The sequence below is a fragment of the Rhinatrema bivittatum genome, chromosome 14 (assembly GCF_901001135.1).
Source record: "Rhinatrema bivittatum chromosome 14, aRhiBiv1.1, whole genome shotgun sequence".
NCBI lineage: Eukaryota > Metazoa > Chordata > Amphibia > Gymnophiona > Rhinatrematidae > Rhinatrema > Rhinatrema bivittatum.
This window is the reverse complement of record NC_042628.1, coordinates 21,338,256-21,365,100: the sequence shown is the minus strand read 5'-3', so window position 1 is coordinate 21,365,100 and position 26,845 is coordinate 21,338,256. Positions and strand designations below refer to the sequence as shown.

The following is a 26,845-nucleotide window of genomic DNA, read 5'->3' as shown; positions in this document are numbered from 1 at the left end:
TACTCTTGGTCTTTAGTAACCTTTTGGTTCTATTTCCCTTCCACCCCCGCAATTAATGTGGAGAGCAGTGCTGGAACCACTTCTAAGTGAAGTATCAGGCTTAATTGGTTAGGGTAGTAACCGCCGCAATAAGCAAGCTACTCCCACACTTATTTGTTTACCCAGCCTGTGCAATTCAGTCCTTGTTGGTTGTGTTATGAATATAAATCCACTTTTCTTCATTTCCCCCTGCCGTTGAAGCAGAGAGCTTCTCTGGATATGTATTGAAAGTGAAGTATCAGGCTTAATTGATTCTGGTAGTAAACGCCGTAGCAAGCAAGCTACACCCATGGTTATTTGTTTACCCAGACTGTGGAATTCAGTCCTTGTTGGTTGTTGTCGGAATATAAAAATTATCTTTTCTTCATTCCCCCTGCCGTTGAAGCAGAGATACTTTTAAGGCGACTTCCTCATAATAATCCACCAAAGTCATTCCAGTTTAGCACTGAACCAAATTCACATCTCTTCACCAGTCAGGAACTTGGAAGTCCAGCTTGAGCTGATCTTTCACTGTATCAGCAGGTAAAGATGGTTGCCTCAAATGCTTTTTACAAACCGTGCCTCCTTTATGGCTTAAAGCCATATTTGTCTACTAATGACTTTCATGCTATCTTATAGTCCATGTTTTTTGTTTTTTTTTTTCAAAAATAGATTTCTATAACTCTCTCTGTTGATATGCCTGCCTACAAGTAGTTCAGAATTCATCTGCTAGGCTGTTCACAGGTACCAGACTTTATGGCCCTGTAATACAGGTGTTACGGTCTTTGCACTGGCTCTCCATATTTTGGAGGGTGCAATTTAAGTTCGTAACTTTTGATTCATATTGCTTTAAGCAATGGTATCCTAGTGGTAGGTAGTTCGCTGCTAAAAAAATATATAAGCTAGGAAGAGCTTTAAGATATGCAGGCTGTAATCTGCTGGATGTACTATCAATTAAGCAGATGCACTTGGACGAAAAAGGAGGACTTTGTCAATGCGGGTCCTATTAGCTGGAGTAGCCTACCCAATGAAATTAGAGCAATTCGGTATTTAATTTCTAGAAAGCAGGTGAAAGCATTTTTCTTTAAACAGACACCGGTCTAATGAGGACTAGGAGAACTATCTTGCTTTTAGATTGGTGAGAGGCAGTCTGTCATCTTTTGTCTATTTAGTTTTCAACTTGACTACACCTAGTCATTTTGTTTTTATTCTCCTTTTTATATTTTGTAATGGTATTATGTATGTATTGTAACCTGCCAAGTACTTTGGATTGAGTGGGTTAAAGGATTTTTAAATAAAATAGGCATTTTAGCAATTCTATATACAATTTTGTTTGGTCTTGCAGATTTTATGACTGAGCTGTGCTACCCCAAAACCTGTTAAGTCATCTACCTGGCTCACTTCCTGGCACAGGAGAGAATGATTCAGCTTTTTGCCCACCCATTCCCTAATATATTTATGTAGAAAAATAAGTTGTCTTACTCCTATTCTTCTTGTTCCTATAAGCACTGAAATTCTTAGAAGAAAATACAAATAGGAATGACGGCAGAAAAAGTCTATTTGGTATATCGGCCCATCTGGTGAAGAGCTTGGCTAATCTTCTAACCTGGATTTTGGCTGTTTTGCATGAGAAAATTGTAAAATGTGACCTGTGATCTGAGGTTTCACATTTGCAATGGGAAAAAAAAATCCCAATTTCTAGTGAACTCCATGGTTGGACCTGGATGCTGATATTACTTGAACTTTACGGCGTGTGTGTGTGCATATTTAAAAATAACCGTGTCCTTAAGTTACCAGTCAGTTTCATCATGTTGTAGAGGGAGAGGTGAAACTGAAGAAACCCACAGACAGAGCACAGATTGCTGCTTGTTGGGCTCATTGTCAAGAGTTAGATGATTTGATGGTAGACGTCATCTGTACAGTGTTAGTCCTTACAAAGTGTAATAGGATGCACTGAAAAGATTAGGTGCGGTATTGAGCCTGGTCGGATACCTAAAGGCTAGCAGGTTCCTGGCTACTTTTTATGCACTCAGTTGAAAGTGAGTTCTCCATTTTCTCATCTGTTGTCTTGACATTCTGCTTGTGCAGACATATCACTGAATCACTTGCAAGTTTACCAAATCATCCGACTCTTAAGTCTGCCTTTCTGTATGTTAAGTAAAATCTAGTTCCTTTTTTCGGGCTAGTTTTCCTTTTTAAAATCCAACGTTAGGCTACTTTAAGCACATTTTTTTTTGTTCCTGTTTTAGACATCTGCTACCCTTTTTTTTTTTTTTTTTTTAAATGCCTTGTAGTGTCTGATAGTTGGGTCTGAGGTGTAGAAAATCCTGAGATTAGCCATTCCCACGTGAGGCAGGTAGAACAGGGTGTGCAGGAAAATGATGAATGCATCAGCATGTATGATCAGGGCTTGAAAAGTATCATGCATGGCAAGGGGTCCGCTCTGCAAGAATGGGTGCTGTCTGTATAAAGATGTGGCATACCATTTTCTCAGAAAAGAATAAAAAAAAAAAAAAAAAAAAAAAGGAAGAATTTAACAAAGAGATGTGCTACAAGATCAACTCCTGTGCTTGGCTAGGGAGTTGTGATTTACATCTGAGGAATTCTGAAGTAGAAATTCTGTACCTTAGTTGCTTTTTATGCCAGGCAATAATACTTTTTATTTTATTTTTTTTTTTTTAAGAAATGCCTTCCTTGAAAAACAGTTGATGCTATTTTCATATCAGCCTGTCTTTCAGTAACTTTTTTTCCAACTGACAGAATTAAAAAAATATATATCTTTTTTAAAAATGTTTTTGTAATAGAATTATTGCATCCTATTTGAGGTGGAATATAGCATCTAACCTGCAAATTTGAAGCGGTTTGCTGCAGAAGACTGGCAGAGTGTTGGTATTTACAAAACTTTGGAAATATGTGGATGGTTTTGTTGAGCAGGAGTGGTGGACCATGATTGTGTATATTTAAAAAAAAATAAAATCCTTGTTTGGGTTGATTCTGTATTTTTAATGACTAGTTTTCCATACCCATTCAACAAAAAAGATAAGAAATTGCCATACTGGGTCAGACCAAGGGTCTATCAAGCCCAGCATCCTGCTTCCAACAGAGGCCAAACCAGGCCACAAGAACCTGGCAATTACCCAAACACTAAATATATCCCACGCTACTGATGCCAGTAATAGCAGTGGCTTTATCTGTCTCTTATCTCCTTTTGGTCACAGTCTATCCAAGAGAAGGACTCGCCTCTGGTTATTGCTGTAGCAATATCTTTGTCATCCTGTGCACTGGGATAATTTTGTTAATACTAACTGTACCTGTTGAAATCCCCCGGAGGCCCCTATTCATTATTCCCCCTCCTCAATTCAAACCCAGCATTTCTTTTTCTTCTCCTTAACGTAACCAACTCACTGTGATTCCCCCCCCCCATCTCTCAAGCCTCTCCTTGGTTATTCCTCCCCCTTCCTTTCTCACTGGTCTGATCCTAGCACCCCCATTCCAAACATCTCTTCCTCTCCACTTGCTTCATCATAACCTTCTTTCCACCTCCCTCACTCCTGGTAACATCATTGTCACCGTATTCTCTCTCTTTTTTTTTTTTTCCCTTTACCCTTCTCCCTCACCTTCTCTCTCCCTACATCATCAGCTTCCCTTTTCCCTCTACTCCTCTCCCTCACCCCCTGGCATCAACTTCCCTTTGCCTCCACCTGTGGCATCACTTTCTCTTTTCTCTCTCTCTCTCTCTCCACCTCCAATGCCAATCACCTTTCTTCCCTTCCACCCCCATGGCATCATCTTCCCTCTCCCTTACCCCCTGCCATAATCATCACTCCTCCTCTCCCCCACCCACATAATCATAACCTTCCATCTTCCTCACTCCCTTGTCATCACCTTCTCTTCTCTTTCCTTCTATCCCCTGGCATCACCTTCCTTCATCCTCAGTCCTGGCATCATCATCATCACCACCACCATCACCTCTCCTTCCCATCTCTGTTTAGCATCATTACCTTCCTTTCACTCTCTCCCCCCCCCCCCCCCAGTAGCATATTCAGCTTCCATTTCCTCGCTCCAGTCCTTGTACAGAAGAAATCTGCGAGCAGGCTTACTGATGCTGCTTCTTTCCAGTTTCCCCTCTGCGATCCTAACTGGATGGAGCTAGCAGGTTTTATGAGACCACAGGACCCTGTGCAGTTTGTGTTGCAGAGGGGAAAGAGCAGGAGCAGCTGCCGTTTAAGTGCTGCTCTCCCGCGCCCCCTGCTGGTGGGAGGACATCCTCCAGGCCAGGAGGGAAACAGGAAATGGGACTGAAGCCATGGCACACCGGTTGGGGAAGGCTGATATAGATAGATATGTAGATGATGGGCATCATCAACATTTTTTTATCCATGTCAGGGAGAAAGAGGGCAACATGACATGGTAGCAGTGCTTTGATATATAATATAATCTGGGGAAGATGGCAAGTTTTCTGGCATGGGCTGCAGGCGGACTTGGCTGCAATTCCCAGCTAATTAGAAGGAGCAGTTTTATCCTGCAGGTGGTCAGCTGGCGTGGCTTGACAGACGGGAGATATCCTTAGCTGGAATAGTGTAGATAGAGACAACTGGGCAGACTGGGTGAGCCAAATGGTCCTTATATTCCAGCATTTAGCGTGTTACTCTAAGAGGAAGACCTTAGTATAATGGCATTTTCCATGTATTCTTCACGTTTTTAGACTTGAATTCTTTCTAATTCAATGGGACAAATATTTGACACAGTGTGTAGCTGAAGGAAGAAACAATTGTGATTTGTATGTGCATTGTACTCTGTAATCACAGCAACAAAATTTCAAGGCAGATTTCAGCCTCAGTCTACTCTGAATATTAATACCTGCTGCACATTATTGGGCCTGGACTGTATCCATCAGTATGGCATTGCGCCCATCGAGTGCATTGGTTGGTTTCTAGTATGCTGGCTCTGTGCAGTGGGTGAGGTAGATGGGGGGAACTGCATGGTCTTTCTTGCTATATGCTCATACGATACAGAAATGTTTGCGGGATATAAGGGGTAAAAATAGCGCGTCAAAAACGCACAGCTAAACGCGGGCTAACAGTGTGCGCTGCCGGAGCGCACTTTAAGTGTATCAGCCTGATAGAAAAGCATATTGCCAACTTATCTCCATACCTTCATTACCTATCCTTCCTCAAGATTATATTTCAGTTTGGAAAAGACAGCTGAGAGAGGATATGATAAAATCATGAGTGGGTTGGAATAGGTAAATAAAGGATGGCTATTTTACAATCTCGAATAGTACTAAAACAAGGGGATGCTCTATAAAATTAACACCCACAGCAGATTTAAAACAAATTATAGAAAGTACTTTTTTTTTTTGCTCGGCGCACAATTAAGCTGTGGAATCTGTTGCTAGAGGACCTGGTCAAAGCAACTAGCATAGCAGGGTTTAAAAGAAGTTTGGACTGGTTCCTGGAGGGAAAAAGTCCATAAAAATATCAGTGAGGTAGACCAGGGAAAAACACATTGCTATCCTGGGACGGGTTAACAAAAAATACATCTATTTTATGGGATCTGCTAGGTCTGTGACCCAGATTGGCCACTGTTGATGACAGGATAGTGAGCTGACCAGCATGACCTATATCTTCTATATTAAGTGGAGAGCTGTCATCCTGTGGTATAAGTTTCTCTGTCACTGTGTGTGGTTACATTGTTTCCTTTTTGGAAAAAGGTTAAGGCCTTTTTCTTTACTCAAGCTTTTTGTACTGGAATCATTTGTAAATTGTTATTAACTGACTTTATGGTTATATTTGTATATGTTTTTTGTCATTCATTTTAGTTTTGATTATGCTTTTTTGTTTTTTTTTATGCTTGTATGTTTGCCGAGTGCACTTTTTGTAGGATCAATGGAATATAAATGGCTCTCTCTAGATATGCATGACTTTTTTTTTTTTTTTTGTGTCTAATCCCCTGCAGGCTTTGGGCTTCGTACTGTGGATAGTCTGCTGGGCAGACCTCTTCTACTCTTTCTGGGAAAGAAGTCAGAGTATTGTCCGAGCTCCGGTTTTTGTAGTCAGTCCTACGGTACTGGGCATCACCATGGTAAGTCAAGCTGTTTGGAATTTTTTTTTTCCCCTGCTCTCTTGTCTTGTGCCATTGGCTCTGCTTTTCACCAGTTACTGGGCTACCTGAACCGTTATTGTGCAGTGGTGTTTAAAACGTTCTAATTGGCGATGGATGATTATGAAGCATTTCTTTGTACTTTTAACAACCCAAAAGTAATCATGACAGCTTTCCAGTCATGTGTACTGAAATATCTCGATATTGGGGAGGGGCTTGAATTTTACGTGTGATGCAGCAATTTGGCTTGGCCAACTAAGAGCAGAAATGCTTAGTCAAGACTGCACAAAGCAGCGGGGGAAGAGCAGAAATGCTTAGTCATGATATTGCACAGTGGGGAAGGTGTGGTCTGGTGCAGAAAGGCAACTGGTATGAGTCTCAGAGGAGCACCTTTTTGCTTGAAATACTTCTCTCCTACTATCAGTGTGACGCTGTGAACAAATCATTTTATCCCGCTGTGCCTTGGTTTAGCCAACACATTGCCAGTCTTGTAAAAATTAGCAGTCAGGATCTGTGCTTTAGGGGGTGCCTGGCTCTTTCTGACACATGCAATAAAAAAAAGAAAAGTTTTTAATCCTGTATGGATGAAAGGAACTACAGAGTACATTTGTTACCAAAATACAACTGTGCAAATGTCCTTTACAGATGAAAGTTACACGTCAAAATAACCTTGAGCTGCACGTTGATTTTGAGGGCAAGAACCAGAAGGCAGCCTAAGATTTGTGACTTGTGGGCTCAGCGACAGCTTGGGGGGAAGATGGTTCGGGAAAACATCTGGCAGATGTGGAGTCGTCCTTGGCACATGTTAGAATAAAAGCCTCTGGATATTTAAAATGTTCTCTTCCAAAGGAACTTTAGTATCGTAAGCAGATGTATTATACTTTTATATTTCAAAATTTGAGATGCAGAGAGATAGTTGTGAGTGCATTGCAGCTTGGATGATTCCTGCTACTGATTGCAATTTACTGGAAGCACAGAGCCAAGGAGGGAACCTTTTTCATACTGGAGCTATAGGTTTCAGTGTAAAGCCTTTTTTCTTTTTAATTGTAGTAGATGTTTATGTATGATCTTCAGAAACATTTCAATATTTGCACTCTGTAAGTAGATGGTGCTTCTTTTCAGTCTGATGAGGGATATTAATGGGATAGAGTAAAGGCCTGAGGTGAGGCTGAGTAACTAGTCCCTCACTTTCCTTACTTGACTATAAATTTAGATGATTATTATTGGTAAAAGTTTCTCTTCTGAGCTTTCCTTTGCATCCTTCTGCTTGGTGGGAGCCTTGACTTTTGGTGATTCTGAGAGTTGAGGATGCCAGCATTTGCACCAGATCAGCAAGTGCTCCTCTTGGGGATAAACTGAAATGCAGGATGTTTGCCATTGTATAACTATTGTCTATGTAAAGCAGGGCTAGGTTATCGACAATGAATATGTATGCAGATATCTCATGCATATTCATTGGGAAGGGCCTGAAAACCAGACCTGTTTGTAGCCTTCTAGTACTGGAGTTGAGAAGACTGGGGGTGAGGGGGTTTCCCACTGGGGGAGTCTGTTTCTGGGTGCCTTCAGTATTTGGTGCCCTAAGCACTTGCCTGTACCTAAATCCAGCCATGGTGTTCATGCTGCTGAAACTATAAAGTTGCTGGGGAGTGTTAATGGGATATAATTTATTTCCTTAAAATGTGAAGTTGGTCGTATGAAGGAAGAGCTGCAGCTTGGCAGGCCCTCATGGTCCTGGGCCTCAGAAGACCCCCCCCTTCCCCCCCCCACCCTTTACAGTGAAATATTTCCAGCTAATGACTGTGCAGTCTCCTCCTGCTTGTCTGTCTTGGCTTGATCCCCCATCGCAGGTAAAACAATGTCCACGATTTCAGCACAGTCCGTTATTTTCATATGGTTCTCCGGCGACGGTCCGTTTTAAAACGTGCTGCAAGATGAGCGCATACGGTCTTAGTCTGCAGTGTTACCTTGGTTTAAAAATTACACTGCTTCCAGCCATCTTTGGCACACATGGTGGTTTCAGATGTATTGTGCAGAAAGTTTTAACACTGCTGTTATTAAAGTGCTGTAGTCGTGGAGCATGCACGTTATCCATGGAAGTGGTAGTTATTGTGTGGTTTTTGTCTCTCCACAGTTGCTTGCTACATTTCTTATTCAGTATGAAAGAATGAAGGGGGTGCAGTCTTCAGGGATAATGCTGACCTTTTGGTTCATAGCGTTGCTGTGTGCCATTGTAACCTTCAGGTCCAAAGTTCTGCACGCCTTAAATACAGTAAGTATTTATTTTTGGAAAGTCTGCTATTGCTTGGATTACTTGTTTTCTGTCTGATTTTCACATGCAGCATCTGAGGTGCATGTTCTATTATATGTAAATATTTAATAATAAGAATCTTTAATGTGAAAATATTCTCTTTTTTTTTTTTTTTTTTTTAGGTGTGGGTTGGGAGGGAGGCAACCCTTTTCCACAGGGTGGCTCACTGTGCAAGACAAATAGCATAGTGACGTTTCCAAAGAATGCGTTCTTGATATTCCTGAAAGCCTCCTTTAAAAAAAAAAAACAAAAAACTGTTAGTCTAATACATGTCAATCCTGCCTTTCTAATTTGGTGATTTTTATACAAATGTTATTGATTCTGATGAAGGAGTGTAGCTCTCAAAAGCTAATCAGAAATACCTTTTCTTGGACTAATATAATATATCGCCTTATTACTTTGTTTTTTGTTAGACGGTTCTCTATGTCCAAACATTGGACTTGTGACATCTTGTGGTTTTTGTACAGTTATGTGAGGACCTACCAGTCCTTGTAAGTTAACGCAGGCTGCTAATGCAAGGCTGTGAAATTAAACTTAGTCGTGTGTTGCCTCTGCAATCTTCCCTTGCTTTTCTATCCTGAGGAAGCAAACTCTGCTCTTCCCTGATGAGTGGCAAGTGACGTTTTCAGCTGCTCATGCTGGACACGCTGTGGTTGAAATTTGAATAAGTTTTTTGTTGCATAAAAGTGCCAAAAAAAATTCTTTCATAATTGCAGGTCCCTCTATAGCAAGAAGGGGGGGGGGGGGGGGGCGCAAAATGCCAGAAACATCAGGGGGCGATGATTTGGCTTGTTTTCCTTATGGAAGGGAAAGTGGTTTGCTCCCCTCTCCTGGCTGGCATGTGAAGACGGTTCTCCCGCAGTGCTTACGGTTTTCCCGTTGCTCGCACCAGACTTAGTCTGACCCGGGAGCCGTGCAGAATTCATTTCTCGGCTGGGTTAGACTGGCTGGCACCAGTTCAAGTAACTCAGTTAGGTCACTTGCCTACGTTCAGCAGAGAAAACCATTCATATTGTTGACTTCCTTAAATTCTGTCACGCTGTTGTGCTGTTTTGGCAGAGATACTGCCCCTCCGTCCCCCGTTTAAAGGTCTGGCCCTCTCATCTGGATTAGTGTTTCATCTTCCCTTTTCATAGAAAATGCCGGTTACTACCTCATTAACTTTTTATCAGTATGAGAGGTATTTTTGGACGTGGTGTTTAGCTTTCACCGATTCACGACTGCGTAGCTGCAGGCAGCGTTTGAACAGCTTACCTGGAAACTAGTAGTCGCCTTGTAGGAAAGTGAAAATGATGCTGTTAAAGAGTTGCCCCATAGTCCGTCTCTTGGTTGGGTGTGTAGGAGCCCATAGTTTGGATGATGTGTTAAGGATTCTGGTGCATGATCCAGCTGTGGTGACCGTGGATATTTGTAATTGTTTTTTAAAACATTACCAGAGTCCTCGCCTCTTATTTATTTTAAATAGGATTTCCATTTTACCAGCTGAAATCTGCAAAACACTGGTCAAATTAGCAACTGTAGTCGTCGGCTGTCTTCCCCCCCCCCCCCCCCCCCCCCAACCTCTGCTTCTCTATCATAGATGAACATAGTCCTAGACTGTTTCCTAACCCCCTCCCCATAGCTCTGCTGCACTGTTGCTCCTCCGGCGCATGAGAGCCAATGTGGCCACTGCAGTTGCTGCTTTTTGCTGCTTTCCTCTCCAGCCGCGCTGGCTACAGGCCATCAACACCTGGGAAGAATGTTTGGGTGGCTGTGCCCGGCACCCTTAGCGTCTGTCCCCCAGAGGGAGCAGCCCGTGCTTTTGGGGTCTGTAGGGCGAGGCTGTAGTTCTGTGGAAGCGATGGGGGCTGATGTTTTATGGCCTGCTGGAGCTGCTCGGGCAGGTTTTCAATGCTCTGTTCAGCAGCGGCTCTTGCAGTATCTCCTATCAGGCTGAGCAGTCACTGATACAGATGCCACCACTCGAGTGCATATTTATTTTATTGATAGATATTTATATATCCATATAGCTTATATAATATACACACACATACAGAGATGACGGTGTACATCTGTTTGTGGCAGTTCCCCGTGTATGTTTCATTGGCCATTTTTGGCTGCTGTTTTCCAGTTCAGTCTTCATGATTTGTTGTATTTTGTTCTGCTTGTTGTGGTTTTGGCAACGATTTGTGTTTTGGGACATGTGGGGGGGGGGGGTATTTTTTGTTGACTGCTTTTAAAGTTTTTGGAAAGGCAGTTTATAAATATTTTAATCAAGTATATAAAACGACTCCATCTCCGTCTGCTTAGCCACTCAGTCAGTGCGTGCTGATGTGCTGATCCTTATCAGAACCCCAAGCAGGCCTCAACACTGTAATGCAGCACAAAAAAACAAAACAAAACACCGCCCCTCTGAAAAATGCACTTGGCAAAGGAACTTTAAAAAAAAACCCAAAAACTCAAATCTTTTTTTGTTCCCTTAAAAAGTTAAACTTGAAGTTAAATCTGTTACGATACAAAATTAATTCTGAGAACAAGACCAAGATGCACGTTTTAACAGAGGCAGGAAACAGGAAAGTTTGGGTGTGTTTGAGGTACTGCTTTGAGTGCACGGTGCTAGTGCTGGAGTACCACACTTGTATTTAGATTTAACTTGTGCCGTCTTGTTGGCAGCTTGAGGTCAGTTCCTTGATAAGTTTGGTAGTCCCAAAAGCTAGCACCTTTATTAAATGTTAGCCCTATAAATGTACCCTAATGCTTGCTTTTTTTAAAACTTATTTTATAAGTGGTTGGGAAGCAGGAGGTTTGCCTTTTGATTCAATTACTGGTAGTTTGCGAGGAAATGTGTGCTATGGGCCATATAAATAAACAAATTGAAAGAAAATGTTGTGATAACTAACCAGGCTCAACTTTCTTTTTTTTTTTCTGTTTGTTTCTAGGCTGCTGATATTGATATATTTCGTTACACCACATTTTTTATTTATTTTTCCTTGCTGTTGGTGCAGCTTATATTGTCCTGCTTCCCTGATCGGCCGCCCCTATTCTCTGAAAGTGTGCAGAACTTGGTAAGTGGAGTGAGTGTGTGTGCATATTTAAAAAAAAAAAAAAAAAGAAATTTCCATGTGACTTGAAAGAAAAGAGCAAACCCTGGGAGAATATCTCCTATCTGTCCTTTGTTTATGAATAAGAGAAATGATCTGAATGTTCTTCTGGACTGATGGCAAATTTAATTTCCAGCAGCAGCAGAATCTGCATACGTAAAGTAAATTTCACTTTTGTGAGAGGTCGTTGCTTTTCGCTGTAGTGGTTTTTTTGTATTACAAAATCTCTCGCACAAAATTCTCAGTTTATTCAGGGATTATAATGAAGACAAAACCATGCACGAGATCCATATGCTAAAGATAAGTATGAAGCAAAAAGTTAAAATGTTCATTTGGTGAACAGATTGCAAACAGCAAAATATCACTACAGAACGGACATGGGGCTCATGAAGTATCTTTAGCAGTATTTACAAATCCTGGTGTGATGAGATTATAAATGTCTGAGAGCAAAGAATATTGAAATCTGTTCGGCGATGTGCATAACAGAGCCTGATGATGATAGAGGCTTTGGCTTTCAGATAAGTAGTTTTGGTCTTTGACAGATTTGCCCTACTGGGTTTTTTTTTGTTTTGGGTTTTTTTTTTTGATATATTTACAAATTTGTCAATTAGGAATCTGCTACAAGGAAAAGTTGGCCTCTTTTTTGCCTGAGCTAAAGCCATATTCTTTCTTAAGCTATTTTCAGATTAGGCATTCCTTTTCTAAAGTGAGACCTTCTACTTAAGATTTTATTTATTTATTTATTTTTTTTAACAGGCATGGTGGTGGGCTTGCCATTCTCATAGTGTACGTGCCCCAACTCCTATTTTTTCTAAATCTCTTGGTGCCTGCAGCTAACCCCTAGTAATTTGGTTGCATAAACAGATCGGATCTCAGCCTGCTTTTACACTGCCACATTTGTGCTGTGTCATGTTAGGGAGCTGTATCCAGTACAGTTCTCTCTTGCATCTGACTGTTATTACGCTTCAGTAGTATGAAGGATCTTGTTTCCCCCTACAATGCTGTGCTTTTAATTTAAAATTAAGAATTCCTAAATTATGGGCTGCACTTGCTTGCTGGATCCCAGAAGACCATCAGGTGACTTCTGAGATAAAGTCCCACTTGGGTTAAGGTAGAGGGGATCACGAAGTACGAAATAGGACAAGAAGACAGCAGCATGCAAATCATTTTGCTGGCGCTGCATCACATTATGAAGTCCTTTCATCCTGGGGAAGGGGGAAATCCGCTGCCCTTTTTTTTTTTTTTTTGTTAGAGTTCAGGTTCTGAATGGAAGCCTGAAAGGGGCACCCTGAAAGGGGATGGTTGTTGTGCGCTAGGTTGGCATCCGTTCAAGGCATGCAAAGTGCACGAGGGCCACGATGGGAAGAGAGCTCGCAGTTTTAGGTGCGCTCATGGGTGCTGGCAGTATATATCCAACAGTTGTCACGTGGGGCATTGGACAAGTTGAGCCAGGCCTGCTTTCTCTTCCGTTGCACGTATGAACTATTCCGCTAAGGGTAGTTGGAACTTCAGATCCCCGTATGCATTTGGGGGGGAGCGGGTGGCAAAACCAGGACTGCCCCTTGTGAGTTGAAGTAACACGGCACAACCCCACTGTCCTTCAGAAATGTTCGTATCATTGAATTAACTAAACATGCAAAAATATATTTTCAGTCTTTTGTTTTTTGTTTTTTTAATTCTCCTTGCTGTTAGTGCTTTTTTCTTTCATCATGTGCTACTCTGCATTGGTGTTAAAATGTTGTCTTCCTCTCCTAGTGCCTGTTTAGGGAAGGTTTCATAATGTCCTCCCTGGAATGGGGGATAAATTACCTGCTAGGTGCCATCAGGATTCTCTGTCATTGGGAATAGCCATTGCTCTTGAGATTGAATAATTAGAATCTTTAAAAAATAAAAAAAAACCTGAGGCAGTAGGGATAGTGCTTTGAACTCCCTGACTGGAAAACAGGTACTAAATAAAATAGTGATGATGATAACCCAAATCTAGACACATAAACATAGCTAAAAAGAGAAATTGCGGATTTATTACCAAATCTGTTGAAATCTCTGTTAATACCTCTAGTGCTACTGTGTGTATTTTAATGGATTTATTTATTTATTTGAAACTTTTATATACCGACATTAGTGTGAAACATCTCACACCGGTATACATTAGAAGTGACAGAAAGTACAAGAAACAGGAGCTGTGGGGGGGGGGGGGGGGGGAATGCGAGTAATTGCAACGAAAGCCAGACAGAGCAGAAAGGTATAACGCAACTAACAATTCTTATACTGTATTGTAGCAAGAAAATTGGTAACAAATTATGTACAAGATTTGCATGTTTAATGTAAAAATATAAAATGTTTTTTGTTTTCTTTTTTTTATTTTGTATAGAATCCATGTCCTGAGTCTAGTGCTACGTTCCTTTCCAAAATCACATTCTGGTGGATCACTGGGTAAGAGAAGTGAATGTATTGAAATAAAAACTTTGTAGAAAATTTCCTCTACGAGTTTACATTAAACCTTTATGTATAAGAATATTAAAAAAAAAAAAAACTTGATTTTAAGTATAGTGCTACAGTTTGTTGGTTGGGAATGTTTAATTGCCTTTGTAATTAAAGCTGTCTGATCTCCTGAGTAGATTTTTTTTTTTTTTAATTATTTGGGGAAGGGGTGTCACAGCAGGGATAATTTAGGAGTGATAAATGGTTGTAATAACATTCAGGAATTTGGGAAATAATGGAGCGTGGGGGTACACTAATATGCTTAGGGTTTAGAATCCACACTCCTGTTTCGATGCTAAACTGAAACAAACCTTTGGGGGCTGCCCCAGCCCACGTCACTATGTATTATATATTGTACTGCAGAGAAAGATTTAAAGTTTGTCAGAAGCCAGATAAATATGAAATATTGGCGCATAGCTAATAGAACGGAATGCACTACCTGTGATGACATCTGAGCAAAAAATATTGCAGTCCCTTTGGTAATATATGTGTCAGGGAGCCCAATTAATCTAGAAGCTCACAGTGGCATTTGAAGTTCTGATTGATGCTCCTAACAATCCTTAAACAGTTGAGAGTGCTTGGTGTCTCAGTAGTAATTCTGTCTACTAAGGATGCACTATCATTGAAACAAGAGGAAATTTTTACAATTTCTTCTTTCATTTTTGTTTTTAATACTTTAGTGCTGGCTTCTGAAATACAGAAATATACATTCTCTATATATAGAAATGCATCTATAGAATAAAAACATTTTTTCATTTTCTATCAATCATGTATCCTAGGATCATACATCGCCAGCAGAACCGAGCCAAAAAAAAAATCTCCAACACAAATTTCAAATTTTATTTTATCTAAATAATCAAGTGTTAGAACATACCCTAGACTATGTATGCCTTGTATGACATTACAAGAAAACCTCCTAAGGGCCTTGCAATAAACAAAAAGATACATCGCACTCTCTCGTGCTCTCTCTCTCTCACCCCCCCCCCCCCCCAACGGGCATTCGCTCTCACAGGGACAGTCTCCCACTCGCATTTGTGCATATATGCATATTTTTGAAAATTCAACAGTGTGCACATAAGTACAGACCCTTCCCCAATCCCACTCCCAGGAATGCTTGCTTTTGCTGCAGAAGAAAGTACACAGAGACCTCTGCCACATACTTTGATCCATATATAAGGTGGGCAATTGTTAAAAAGACCATTTACCAATGGCAGAGTCGAGTTACCAAGAAAAATAACCGGGGCACCCAAAAGAATCCCAACAGCCTGCCGACTTGGTCAGACATCACACCTGTGGGTGTTACCTACAGAGCAGGCATCGTCACGCTCTCAACTGGAGGGTGCACGTGAGCTGTCGGTGGCTGCTCCAGCTGGACGTGACGTGATCGCCGCCTCATGCCGTAAATTGCATCGTGCACAAACCGTACCCATCTTATCGCTGCCATCACTGTGTGAATCCAAAAAATGAGAGCCTTGGGGAGCTGAAAAAACCCCCATAAAACTGGGGGTGGGGGGTGGGGGAGGGCCTGCCGGTGGCCCTCGATGGAGCAGCTCCCGCACTTCGGTCCTGCTGGAGGCTCACAGCAGAGCAGCTCTATTTATTTATTTATTTATTTATTTATTTATTTATTAACTTTTCTATGCCGATATTAGTGGCAGCGTCAGATCGGTTTACAGTAGAACGGCAGGTGGAAATTACAATAAACAAGTATCAGGGGAAGGATTACCTAGGAACAGAGAATTAGCAAAGAAATGTAACCAGAACCGGTAAACATCAACTAATTGTATAACCATTATGACAGAACTATGTACAAGGATTCAGCTACAAGCTGGCAGGGCGGGAGAGAAAGGAGGTGGGGAGGTTCAATTGAGGGTAGGCTTGTTTGAAGAGCCAGGCCTTTAAGTTAGCTCTGAATTGAGAGGGGCATGTCTCGAGCCGGAGGTTGCTGGGGAAAGAGTTCCAGTGTGTAGGTCCAGCGATGGAAATGGCTCGTTCCCTCGTGGAGGTGAGGTGAGCGTTTTTGGTTTTTTTTAGGGCAGGCACATGAAGGGTCCCATTATTGGATGGGACTCTCTTTCTTGAACCGCGACGGTGTGAAAGGCCGAGGCGCCCCTGAGCTTCGGGTTTTCAAAATGGCCACTGGTCAACCCAAAGCCCAGCACCATTGCGCGCTCAAGGGGTTGCACGCTTATGCACCCCCTTGCGCGTGCTGAGCCCTAGGGGAGCCCCGACGGCTTTCCCTGTTCCCTCCCCTCCCTACCTTTTATTTAAGTTGTGCCTGCCTCCGGGCAGGCGTAGGTTGTGCGCGCTGGCCGAGTGGGCCTTCGGAGGCCTCTGGCCACGCCACCGCCCGGGACATACGCGCGTACCGGGGCTTGCGTGCGTGTCAGAGCCTATGCAAAATAGGCTCGGCGCACGCAGGAGTGGATTCTCGGGTTTACGTTCCTAACCCTTTGAAAATCTGCCCCAAAATGAAATGAAACAAAACGTTTTTCCAGTGCACTTCCCATACTGTATGCTGCCTTGCAGAGTAGCTGGGCTTGATTTTAAGGTCCTGTCTTCCATTCTTTCACTTCCTGGGGTTAGGAGGAGTCCCAGTTATTGTGCAATGGTGACACATAGTTGGCTGTACTTAGGGTCCATGATCCAGAGATCGCATTGGTATCGCGCCTCCAGCTGAGCATTGTCTCTAAAATGACTGGGCTAACTGAGTTGGGAGTGTGATCGGTGAAAAATCCCCAGGTACTTGTAAATGAAGGTTCATAGCACTGTTAACCAACAGAGGTCAGTTCCTATTTGAGTTGGAAGCCCAAAGGAACAAAAAAAAAAATGGATTAACTCAGCTTTGTCATTGCTTTTGCTCTGTTTAATACAGGACTATGATTAAGGGCTATAAACGACCATTGGAAGCCAAAGACTTGTGGTCTTTAAATAAAGATAACACATCTGCAGAGGTGGTGCCCGTTCTAACTAGAAATTGGGCGAAGGAATATGCCAAAACCAAAAAGTAAGTCCTAATGTTCTGAACAAATGATTAAGAACTGTTAAAGAGTGTGACACGGTTTGGTCAGAGAGAGTGCCTCTCTTATGCCTATAATTGTGCCCTCCTAGAGGGTTGCTTTTCCACTGATAAGATAGTTGCAGCAGTGAAATGGAATTATTCTTCAGAATTTACTAAGCTTGATATAAATTGTAAAAACATCAGGCCCTATGGGGAAGATATTTCGCTGTTTGTTTTTTTTTTTGTGCTGTAGTTTGCAAGATAAATTTAATTTTTGTGTTTTTCTTACAAAGCTGATTGGTTAGAGTGCAGGGCATCAGTACTCCTTTTTTTTTTTTTTTGTTTGTTTCAGAATTTTCTTCTGGTGTATTAAGGTAAACAACTAGACACATGTTGCTTCCTTAATGTATTTTTCTGGACATATTTCTAGATTTCTCAGAGGGCAAGCAGGATGTCAGTCCTCACACATGGGTGACATCATCAGATGGAGCCCGGCATGGAACTTTGATCTCAGAGAATTTAGAACTTTCAAACCTGCCTTACCGAGCATGTGCAACTGTTGTCATCACCCTGCCCCCTAGACAGGGTCCCTCCAGTCTTTTTTCCTCGGAGCTGTGTGTGTCACGATATTCAGCTTTGCTGTCTCCTCACAGTTTTTGTAAGTTATTTTTTTCTAGAGCTGTAGCTGTTTTTTCCTTTACCTTATGCTAGATCTATTTCTTTTCCTTTTTTTTCTTCTTTTTTCCTCTGTTTGCCAGCTGCATGGCGGGCCTTAGGCAAGAAGGATGGAACGGTACGAAGCTGTAACGCTCCTGGAGTCATCCAGAGGAAACGGTTCCCGACACGACAATGCCTGTAGTTCAGAGATGCGACGTTCCGAGCATATAGTCACCAGGAACACCGTTTTCAAGGTTAATAAAAGCAAGGAAAGACTGCGCAGCGGCTGAAAGGAGGGCCCTACCAAAAATGCCAATACTAGATTAAGAATCCACAAGGGAACCGGCCACCGTGGGAGTGGCTCGAGGTGCTTCACCCCTTTCAGAAAACAGGCCACGTCAGGATGAGCCGACAGGCGGGTTCCACTCACCTCGCTCCTGAAACAGGAGAGAGCTGCTTACCTGGACCTTCAAGGAGTTAAGGGTCAAATATTTATTCAAGCCGTCCTGCAGAAATTCAAGAACTTAGTGGGATTTTGACCGCCTGAGGGGGGACACCACGTTCCTCGCATCAGGCCTCAAAATACTCTCCAGACCCACACGTACGCTAGGAACGCAGAGAACTTCAGAGCGCGGAGTAAGGTAGCAGTTACTGCCGCAGAATATCCTTGCGTCACCAGGTGAGCCCTCTCAAGAGACAGAATTGAGTCGGATCTTTGAGAAGGACTGATCCATGCTGTAGCAGGTCCCTGTGGGTGGGAGGCACAGAGGGGTCTCCACCAGGGCCATTCTGGAGCTACTAGTAGGACTAATCCCCTGTGGTGCTCGATCCTGCAAATTTCCCTTCCCAGCAGGGGCCATGGAGGGAAGGCGTATAGCAACTCTTCTTCCGGCCAGGTCTGAACGAGAGCATCGATCCCCAGGGACCACTGATCTCTTCTGCGACTGAAGAATCGGGGAGCCTTCGCATTGTGAGATGTGGCCAGCAGATTGATGGACGGGAGATCCCAGCAATCAACTATCAGCTGAAAGGCTTTGGCAGACAACCACCCACTCTCCTGGATCCAGACTCTCCCTGCTTAGAAAGTCTGCTCTGACATGGTCTTTTCATGCGACGTGGGAGGCTGAGATCATCTGTAGATAGATATCCTTATGGAATGGGCGGAAATATATCTTCTACCAGGTAATTAATTTCTCCATTGCCCATGTGTGAGGACTACCAGCCTGCTTGTCCTTGGAGAAAGCAAGAGTTGCTTACTTGTAACAGGTGTTCTCCTAGGACAGCAGGATGTTAGTCCTCGTGAAAGCCACCTTCCTCACCTGGGAGTAGGTTTCTGCAAATATTAGCTATATCATGGACTCTGCCTAGGGGGCAGAGTGATGACTACAGTTGCACATGCTCAGTAGGGCATGTTTGAAAGTTCTAGATTCTTTGAGATCAAAGTTCCATGCCGGGCTCCATCTTGCGTTATCCATAGTCTGGTATCAGATTTGTATAATGTTTTCCCCTCCTGTTTCAGGCAACCTTTGAAGATGGTTTATTCACCCAAAAAACATGTGAAATCCAACAGCCCAAACCATGAACCAGTGGAAGAAGCCGAAGCTCTAATCGTGAAACAGCCTCACAAAGATGTGGACCCTTCACTCTTTAAAGTGTTATACAAAACCTTTGGACCGTATTTTTTGATGAGCTTCCTCTTTAAGGCCATTCATGATATTCTGATGTTTGCAGGTCCAGAAATCTTAAAGTAAGATTTTGTTTGTTTTTCTCCTATTTTCTTTCTGCCTTTTGAGTTTTCTTGTTAGGACTTTTCTGGTAGCTGGATGATGAGGAAAAGGTGGTGCCTTAAGTTATAGTAACATAGTAAATGATGGCAGATAAACACTGAGTGGCCTGACCGTAGCGTAGGGACCTTTTTCAATTTTTATTTTATTTTTCTGGGGAATTTATCAGAGTTTTGTTACATCAAAAATGGGACATCATCTTTGAAAACAAATGACTTTTTTTTTTTTTTTTTTTTGGCCCACTGGTTTACCTTCTAGTTTTGCTTTATAAGAAACACTAGTATGTTCCCTGGAAAAAATAAAATAAAAACTGAAACGGAGGTCCCTATCCATCCAGTTTTTGCCGAGTTGTCTTCCTTTCCTTTTACCACCGTGGCTGGCACCACTTTGGAAAATAGTCGCCGCTGTGCCTGGAGCCTAGGGAGTGCTCTGGGTCTTTGCTGGACCACCGGGGACAAAATAGTGGGTTAGATGGGGTCCAGAGAGTTGGGCTAGGGTGGGGGAGTAGGGGTCCTGGTCTCGGGGCCAGATGTTTGCACTGATAGGGAGAGGCCCACACTTTTTTTTTTTTATGATTAAAAAATGTTTTCTACTACTGCTGCCTCCATGCCACTGGGGGGTGTGTTTAGGCAGATCTCCAGGGGTGAGTTATACGCTTCCGTGGGGGTGGGGCGGAGGAGTATAAAGGAGATGACTCTGGGCCGATCGGCACCTTTAAGGCTAGGCCCTGGGAGCAATGGGACATGTTAGCGTCCCCATGTTCTCGGCAGAAGTTAGCTGCAACTGGCTTGTGATTCTTCTGGCAAGCCATGTTGTTTGATTTACATTGTTTAGGGTATTTATGATCTGATTAGTACGCAATTGCATGCTAATCAGCTTATTTAAATGTGCAGTTCTGGGGTCAGAATAACGCAAGATGTTTTAAATATCTTGCATTAGGCTATTTACCCCTCAGTAAACAGCCCAAAATGGCTTGGTGAATGAGCTCCTTAATTGCTTATTGAAATTGCTTAAAAGGTTAAGACGCAAAGTTACCCATTGTGTTAGATGACTTGTGTTTCTACCACTTTCTGTTTGTGAGTTTCACATTCATAGGATTATCTAGTGTCCTGCTATATTTATTCTGTACCACCGTAACTCCTAAAACCAGTAGCTTTTTTTTTTTCTTTTTTTAATTTTCTTGTTTCTGTGATCTGTACATGTAGAAATTCAATTCAAGGGCTATCACCTTTTTCTGTTTCTTTGGATTCTCTTATCTAACAAGGGGCAGTGTATAGGACGACAGCATGGCGTCCCAATAGCGATCAAATCTTGCTCATGCTGTGACCTTCTTACGCTTGAATTCCAACTTGATTTTTGCTGTTTCAGTAATCCCATTGTGTTAAGTTTCGGTAAAGGTCATTCCTTACTCTTTACTGCCTCTTCTCGAGTTACATGAAAATGTTCAGGTTACTTTGTTACAGCGTGTAATCCCTTTTATTGTTGCATAACATCTTATGGAAGTAAAGTCCCTTAAAAATAAACAAATGAGCTTCAAAATAATAAAAGCACATTATTTCTGACCTCCATGCCGCAATCTGAAGGCCATGCTCACGTGTGCCTCTCATCTTAATTGACAGCTGCACATATCTTTTTTTTTTTCCCCTCTGTTAGTGAGTTTTATTGCACTTATTCATCTCTGCAGGCCTTTCATGTGGGGGGGGGGGAGCGGGATTCTGGCTACTGAAATGGTTCCGTTTACTACTGAAAATCTAGATCATTGGGGGGGGGGAGCTGCTGACAGAATTGTCATCCACTAAATTCCACTTATGAGAGAGGAAAAAAACACACTAAAAAGCCTTGTGATCTTGCTCAGCGCTGACTACTCTGTCCCTGCTTTGTGTGATGAAGGTACTTGTCTGGTCAGGGAAACTCCCTGGTTGGCTGTCACATGATTAAATAAATATAGGTTCATGCTTGAATTCTTTTAAACTAAGAGGCATTTTAGCATTCTCATTCAAATTGAGAAGGTAATTGAAATGGAAAAGTAGTTACTTATCAGGAACTAATGACCGACGTGTGCTCTGATGTGTTTATAAGCCCGGAGTTGGCAGCATTGTGTGTATGGAGAGTGAGTGGAAGGGTTTTTTTAAACAAACAAAGCAGAGATGGAGGTGAGGCAGTACTTGACAGCCTGTGGTAATATCGATCTGCTAGCTGGGCGTGCAGCACACCATCCTGAATTCCTGAAGTTTTATCTGGGAAAACATTTCCTGATACTCTGCAGCTCTGTGCTCTCTGCTTGCTGCTTCTGAAATCGAGACTGGGTTCTGTCAGGCCCATACAGTAAATCGCGCGGGAGAGCCGGCGCTCTCCCAACACGCGCCCAGGCACCTCTCCTGGGCGCGCGATTCAGTATTTTAAGTTAGGGCCCGCGCTAATAAGGAGGCACTAGGGACATTGGCGCGTCCCTAGCGCCTCTTTATTGGCGGAAGCGGCGGCTGTCAGCGGGTTTGACAGCTGACGCTTAATTTTACCGGCGTCGGTTGTCTGACCCGCTGTCAGCCATGGGTTCGGAACACGGATGCCAGCAAAATTGAGCGTCCGTTTTCCAACCCGCGGGTCGCGGGCAGATTTTTATTTTTTTTATTTTTGTGGCCTCCTACTTATTGTCGCTATGATATTAAGTCGGAGGGTGTACGGAAAAAGTTTTTTCTGCTTTTCTGTACACTTGCCCGGTGCCGTTTTGAAATTAAAATGTGTGGCTTGGCCGCACATTTTGCTTTCTGTATTGCAGGTGAATACCTAATAGGCTCATCAACAGGCATTTGCATGTGATGAGCGCTATTAGTTTCAGGAAGGGGGGGGGGGGTTGGCCGCGAGTTTTCCACGCACTATTACCCCTTACTGTAAAAGGGGTGGTAATAGTGCGTCAAAAACGCGCGTCCAAACGGGGGCTAACGGTGTGCTCGGCCGAGCGCACCATTCTGTATTGGCCTGTATGTTAGGAATCAATTCATATTCAATGGTGACTTTATGGATTAGCAAGGTGCTCTAGATTTCTTAAAAAAAAAAAAAAATACAGAGCTGGGATTGTAAGGTTGCATGAAAGATATTTTTATTTTGTGGCCTTGAAATGTGGCGATCACCTCTTGCTGGTGTTCACATTCATGTTTTTTTTCCTAAAATATTCTTCCTTTCCCTCTCCCTCTCCCTTTTTTTTTTTTTTTTTTTACTCTCTTCCCAACCCACCTTATCTCTTACCCAATTTCCACTACTTTGCTGTTCAAGTGGCAGCCAGCAAATTCAAAACAAATTGTTCTAGGCAGATTACAGAATACATACATGATAAAGATACATCATATTACATATAAAGACAGGCTCCTGTTCTTGCAGGCCCCCACCTGAGCCAGATCATACATTTTAGGTTTAGATTTTGATATACTGTTATCCCACAAAAGATCAAAATGGTGCACAATAAAATCAAATGTCATAATTTACAATACATAAAATTACACACATACAGCATACTCACTCAGCAAAAATGAGCCCAAAATAAAATAATAAAATCAAGCTCATACCCTGCAATCTCCTTATAAACACCAAAATCTGAAACAGTAAAACCTCATAAATCAACTTCATCCTAAAGATCTGTAAAAGCTTGTTCAAACAGCCACCTGTTCACACATCTTTTAAGTGTTAAATGATTCTTTTCTAACCTCGCTTCTAATGGTAAGTATTTCTGCATTAAAAGAACTTGGTACTTGAAAACAGGATTACCTATTACTTTCTAGCCTGATTAGATATTTGTTTTTCCCTAGAGGGCCTGAGAAATATCTAAAGTATCTGAATGGAACTTGCCTCGAGCTACCAATGTTAAAGGCATGAACAAAACAAACCTAAAATCGTTCTTGTTGGGAGGATCTAAAACATCCTGCAGCATTCTGCTCTTTCTGGCTGCTAGGGTCCTGCAGTGATCTTTATGCCAACTCTACATAAGCTGGTGCTTTCCAGCACTGGCTGCAAAAAAACAATTCCAGTGGTGGCTGAACTGGAGAAATGCAATAGAGGGCCAAAATTGGGAGAGGACAAAACCCAGCATGCACTGAATAGTGGTAGGGCTGCGTTAAGCTTACTAGGAGGAGGTAAAGTCAATCATCGTGAAACTGCATCAAGGTTCTCACCACACTTCCTTAAAGCAGAGGAAGCCAGGCAGACTGGGTGGATCAGGTGGTCCTTATCTGCTGACATTTACTTTATTGCTATGCAGTAGATTACAAAAGCAGGTTAGTTGGAATTTGTTGCATGCCTTTGATTTTCAGATCATTTGGTCCCGGAATTGCTTCTGCTTTTTTGTGGTTATGTCAACAGTCCTGACCAAAAAATGATGCCACGCAGGGGGTACTGTAGGTACGTGAAAGCCTTGGAACTGGCTGATTCAAGGCCCCTGCACTCTTCAGTAGCACACTTGATAAGAGACCCAGAGTAAAACAAAAGGGGAATTGTATCGCATTTTATTTTGAAGGTGGACCAGATCCCCTTTTCTCATTGAATGCTTTAGCTGGTGACGCAGAACCAACCTTGAGGGGAGGAAGGGAATATCTTGGGAAACCTCTTTACCCAAAAAGGTATTTGTAGCTGTGCATTCCTGTCATTTTTTAATGTCATTTCTTTACAGATTGCTAATTAAGTTTGTTCATGACAAAAATACTCCCAACTGGCATGGTTACTTCTACACGGCACTGCTGTTCATCTGTGCCTGCCTGCAGACACTGATCCTTCACAAGTATTTTCTCATCTGCTTTGTGACTGGCATGAGACTGAAAACAGCCGTCATTGGTGCCATCTACCGAAAGGTACGTGTGGGACCTCTGCCAGAAGAACAGGATGGGAATGCAGGTTACATAACGTAATGCAACAGAGTGTTTGACTTCTCTGATCCTGCTTCGCAGGCCAGAGATCATCCAGTCTGCTAGTAAAGATAGCAGAGGACATGTCACACTTTTTAATCACTGCTAATAAAACACGCTGTTTCTCGGTGGGCTGCCAAACAGTTTTTAATTGCTTTGTATGTACAGACAGGAGGGAGTTGTGGCGTGAGTAAAATGCAAATGGTGGCATCACAACCCCTTTGACCACTATTACAAAGTTTATTCAAGTGAAAATAAAAAAAAAAAAAATCAAATTTTCATTTAATTTTTGGTAGGTACCACACAATTTTTTTTTTTTCTGGTAATTTGCCAAGATTGAAAAACCTAATTGTCTTGGTGTGTGGGTTTTTTTTTTTGTTTTGTTTGGTTTTATCCCAGTTTTAAGAGAATATAAAAGCTAAACTTCAGTGTGATTGCAGATAATTTTCAGAAACTGTAAAATTACATCAGAGAGCACATGCACAAGCCATTAGGTCTTGTTTGCTTGCCATCACTGCGGATGCACAGATCACTGCCTTGTATAACCTAGCCACATGCGTAGGCTGGTAGAGCTGGCACTGTGACGTACATGCTGCTTAGGAGCAGTTCCTTATTATTTTATTGTTTTTCCTCTTGTTCGCGTAGGCTTTGGTGATCACAAATTCTGCACGAAGGGCTTCTACTGTTGGGGAAATTGTAAACCTGATGTCCGTGGACGCGCAGAGGTTTATGGACTTGACAACGTATATAAATATGATTTGGTCGGCACCGTTGCAGGTCATACTGGCGCTGTACTTGCTGTGGCAGGTAAAGATACTTCAGGACCATTTTGCCCGGTGTTTGGCACCAGTTGTGTTCACGCACTCTTCTGGTTTGTGCCTGTTATGCTAGTTGATAATGGCTAATTTCCAATGAGGGCTGACGTGTGCATGAAATATCCTGTTTACAAAGTGATGAAGAGGAAGGTATTACAAATCTTCGTTTTTTTTCTTATGTTGTAGAACTTGGGCCCCTCTGTGTTAGCAGGGGTAGCAGTTATGGTTCTCTTGGTTCCAATAAATGCTGTCATTGCAATGAAAAGCAAAAAGTATCAGGTAAGAAGGATTTTTTTAGTCTCCTTTTGAGAGCACAAGCTAGGAATAGACAATGACAACTTTTTTTTTTTTTTATGCTTTCTGATCTAGGAATAGGATTTCCCCTCTATCTAGGAAGTAGTTCTGCTTCTTGTTGTAATGGTAATGGTTTGCTCAGTTACCTATGTAATATCACAATCTGCTTTTATTTTCCTTTCTCCTTCTGATGGTGACTGGACTGGGACTTTTATCTCAGCAGTGAGATGCAGTTCTTCTGGGTCCCACATGGCTTCAGGCCTCTAGTCTCCAGAAACAAGTCTGCCTATAAGTATTTTATAGACTGATAGTTCCAAGAGGTAAACAATTGGATACAAAATACATAGGGACCTTCATTTTCAGTTTCTATCTTATTTTTCTTGGGAGTTTGTGTTACAACCAAAAAAAACAAAACATTTCTATTTAATTTGTTTGTTTATCCTGAAAACAAAATCTTGCAGCAGAGTTGCTTACCTTTTTGAATTAACCAGGTGTGTCTTTAACCTTAAATACAGTTAAGCCCGCAATGTTTGATCTACTTGTACTGTATGCCATGCAGAAGTGCCTAAAGGGCAAAATATAAATAAGTAAATTCCTTTGAGTTGAAAGCTTACCTGATTATGCGTTAAAGGCTCTACAGATGATACAAAATTATTCAGAGTAGTTAAATCACAAGCAGATTGTTATAAATTGCAGGAGGACCTTGCAAGACTGAAAGATTGGGCATCCAAATGGCAGATAAAATTTAATATGGACACGTGCAAGGTGTTGCATATAGGGAAAAATAACTCATGCAGAAGTTACATGTTAGGTTCCATATCAGGAGCTACCACCCAGGAAAAAGATCTAGGCATCATAATGGATAGTACTTTGAAATCGTCAGTTTAGTGTGCTGCAGAAGTAAAAAATGTGCGGCTTTGCTGCACATTTTGCTTTCTGGATCACTCGGGAATGACTAATAGGGCCATCAACATACATTTGCATGTTGCGGGCGCTATTAGTTTCGGGGGGGGGGGGGGGGGGGGGGGGGGGGGGGGGGGGGGGTTGGCAGCACGTTTTCGACCCGCTATTACCCCTTACTGAATAAGGGGGTAAAGCTAGCGCGTCAAACACATGGCCAAACCCGGAGCGAACTGTACTGTATCGGCCTGTTTGTAAGCCAGATTCAGCCCACAGGCCATAATTTGGGGTCCCCTGCTGTAGACCTTTTAATCCAGTCCTTGGGACGCACCTAGGCTGACGGGTGTTCAGGAATATGCATGAGAGAGATTTGCATGCATCGTCTCCATGGGTTGCAGATCCATCTCGTGCATATCCTCAATAGCCAGGACTTGGTTGAAAATCACTGCTCTAGACAAGTAACAAATAACTGAGGAGGAATTTTGCTAAGGCGTTTTTTTTTTTTCTCTGGGAGGG

The 26,845-nt window shown here is 42.3% G+C and overlaps 1 protein-coding gene across 2 annotated transcripts in view; it reads left to right on the top strand.

Annotated features, from left to right (window-relative positions):
• LOC115076056 (multidrug resistance-associated protein 1-like) overlaps positions 1–26,845 on the top strand; it is a 108,209-nt gene that overhangs the window by 26,206 nt on the left and 55,158 nt on the right. For both annotated transcript variants that reach the window (XM_029577161.1, XM_029577160.1), the window contains exons 3-11: positions 5,977–6,102; positions 8,252–8,389; positions 11,347–11,472; positions 13,880–13,941; positions 16,865–16,996; positions 19,167–19,394; positions 24,089–24,266; positions 24,966–25,127; positions 25,322–25,414. In XM_029577161.1, coding sequence (XP_029433021.1) covers positions 5,977–6,102; positions 8,252–8,389; positions 11,347–11,472; positions 13,880–13,941; positions 16,865–16,996; positions 19,167–19,394; positions 24,089–24,266; positions 24,966–25,127; positions 25,322–25,414 — 1,245 coding nt within the window. The remainder of the gene's footprint in view (positions 1–5,976; positions 6,103–8,251; positions 8,390–11,346; positions 11,473–13,879; positions 13,942–16,864; positions 16,997–19,166; positions 19,395–24,088; positions 24,267–24,965; positions 25,128–25,321; positions 25,415–26,845) is intronic.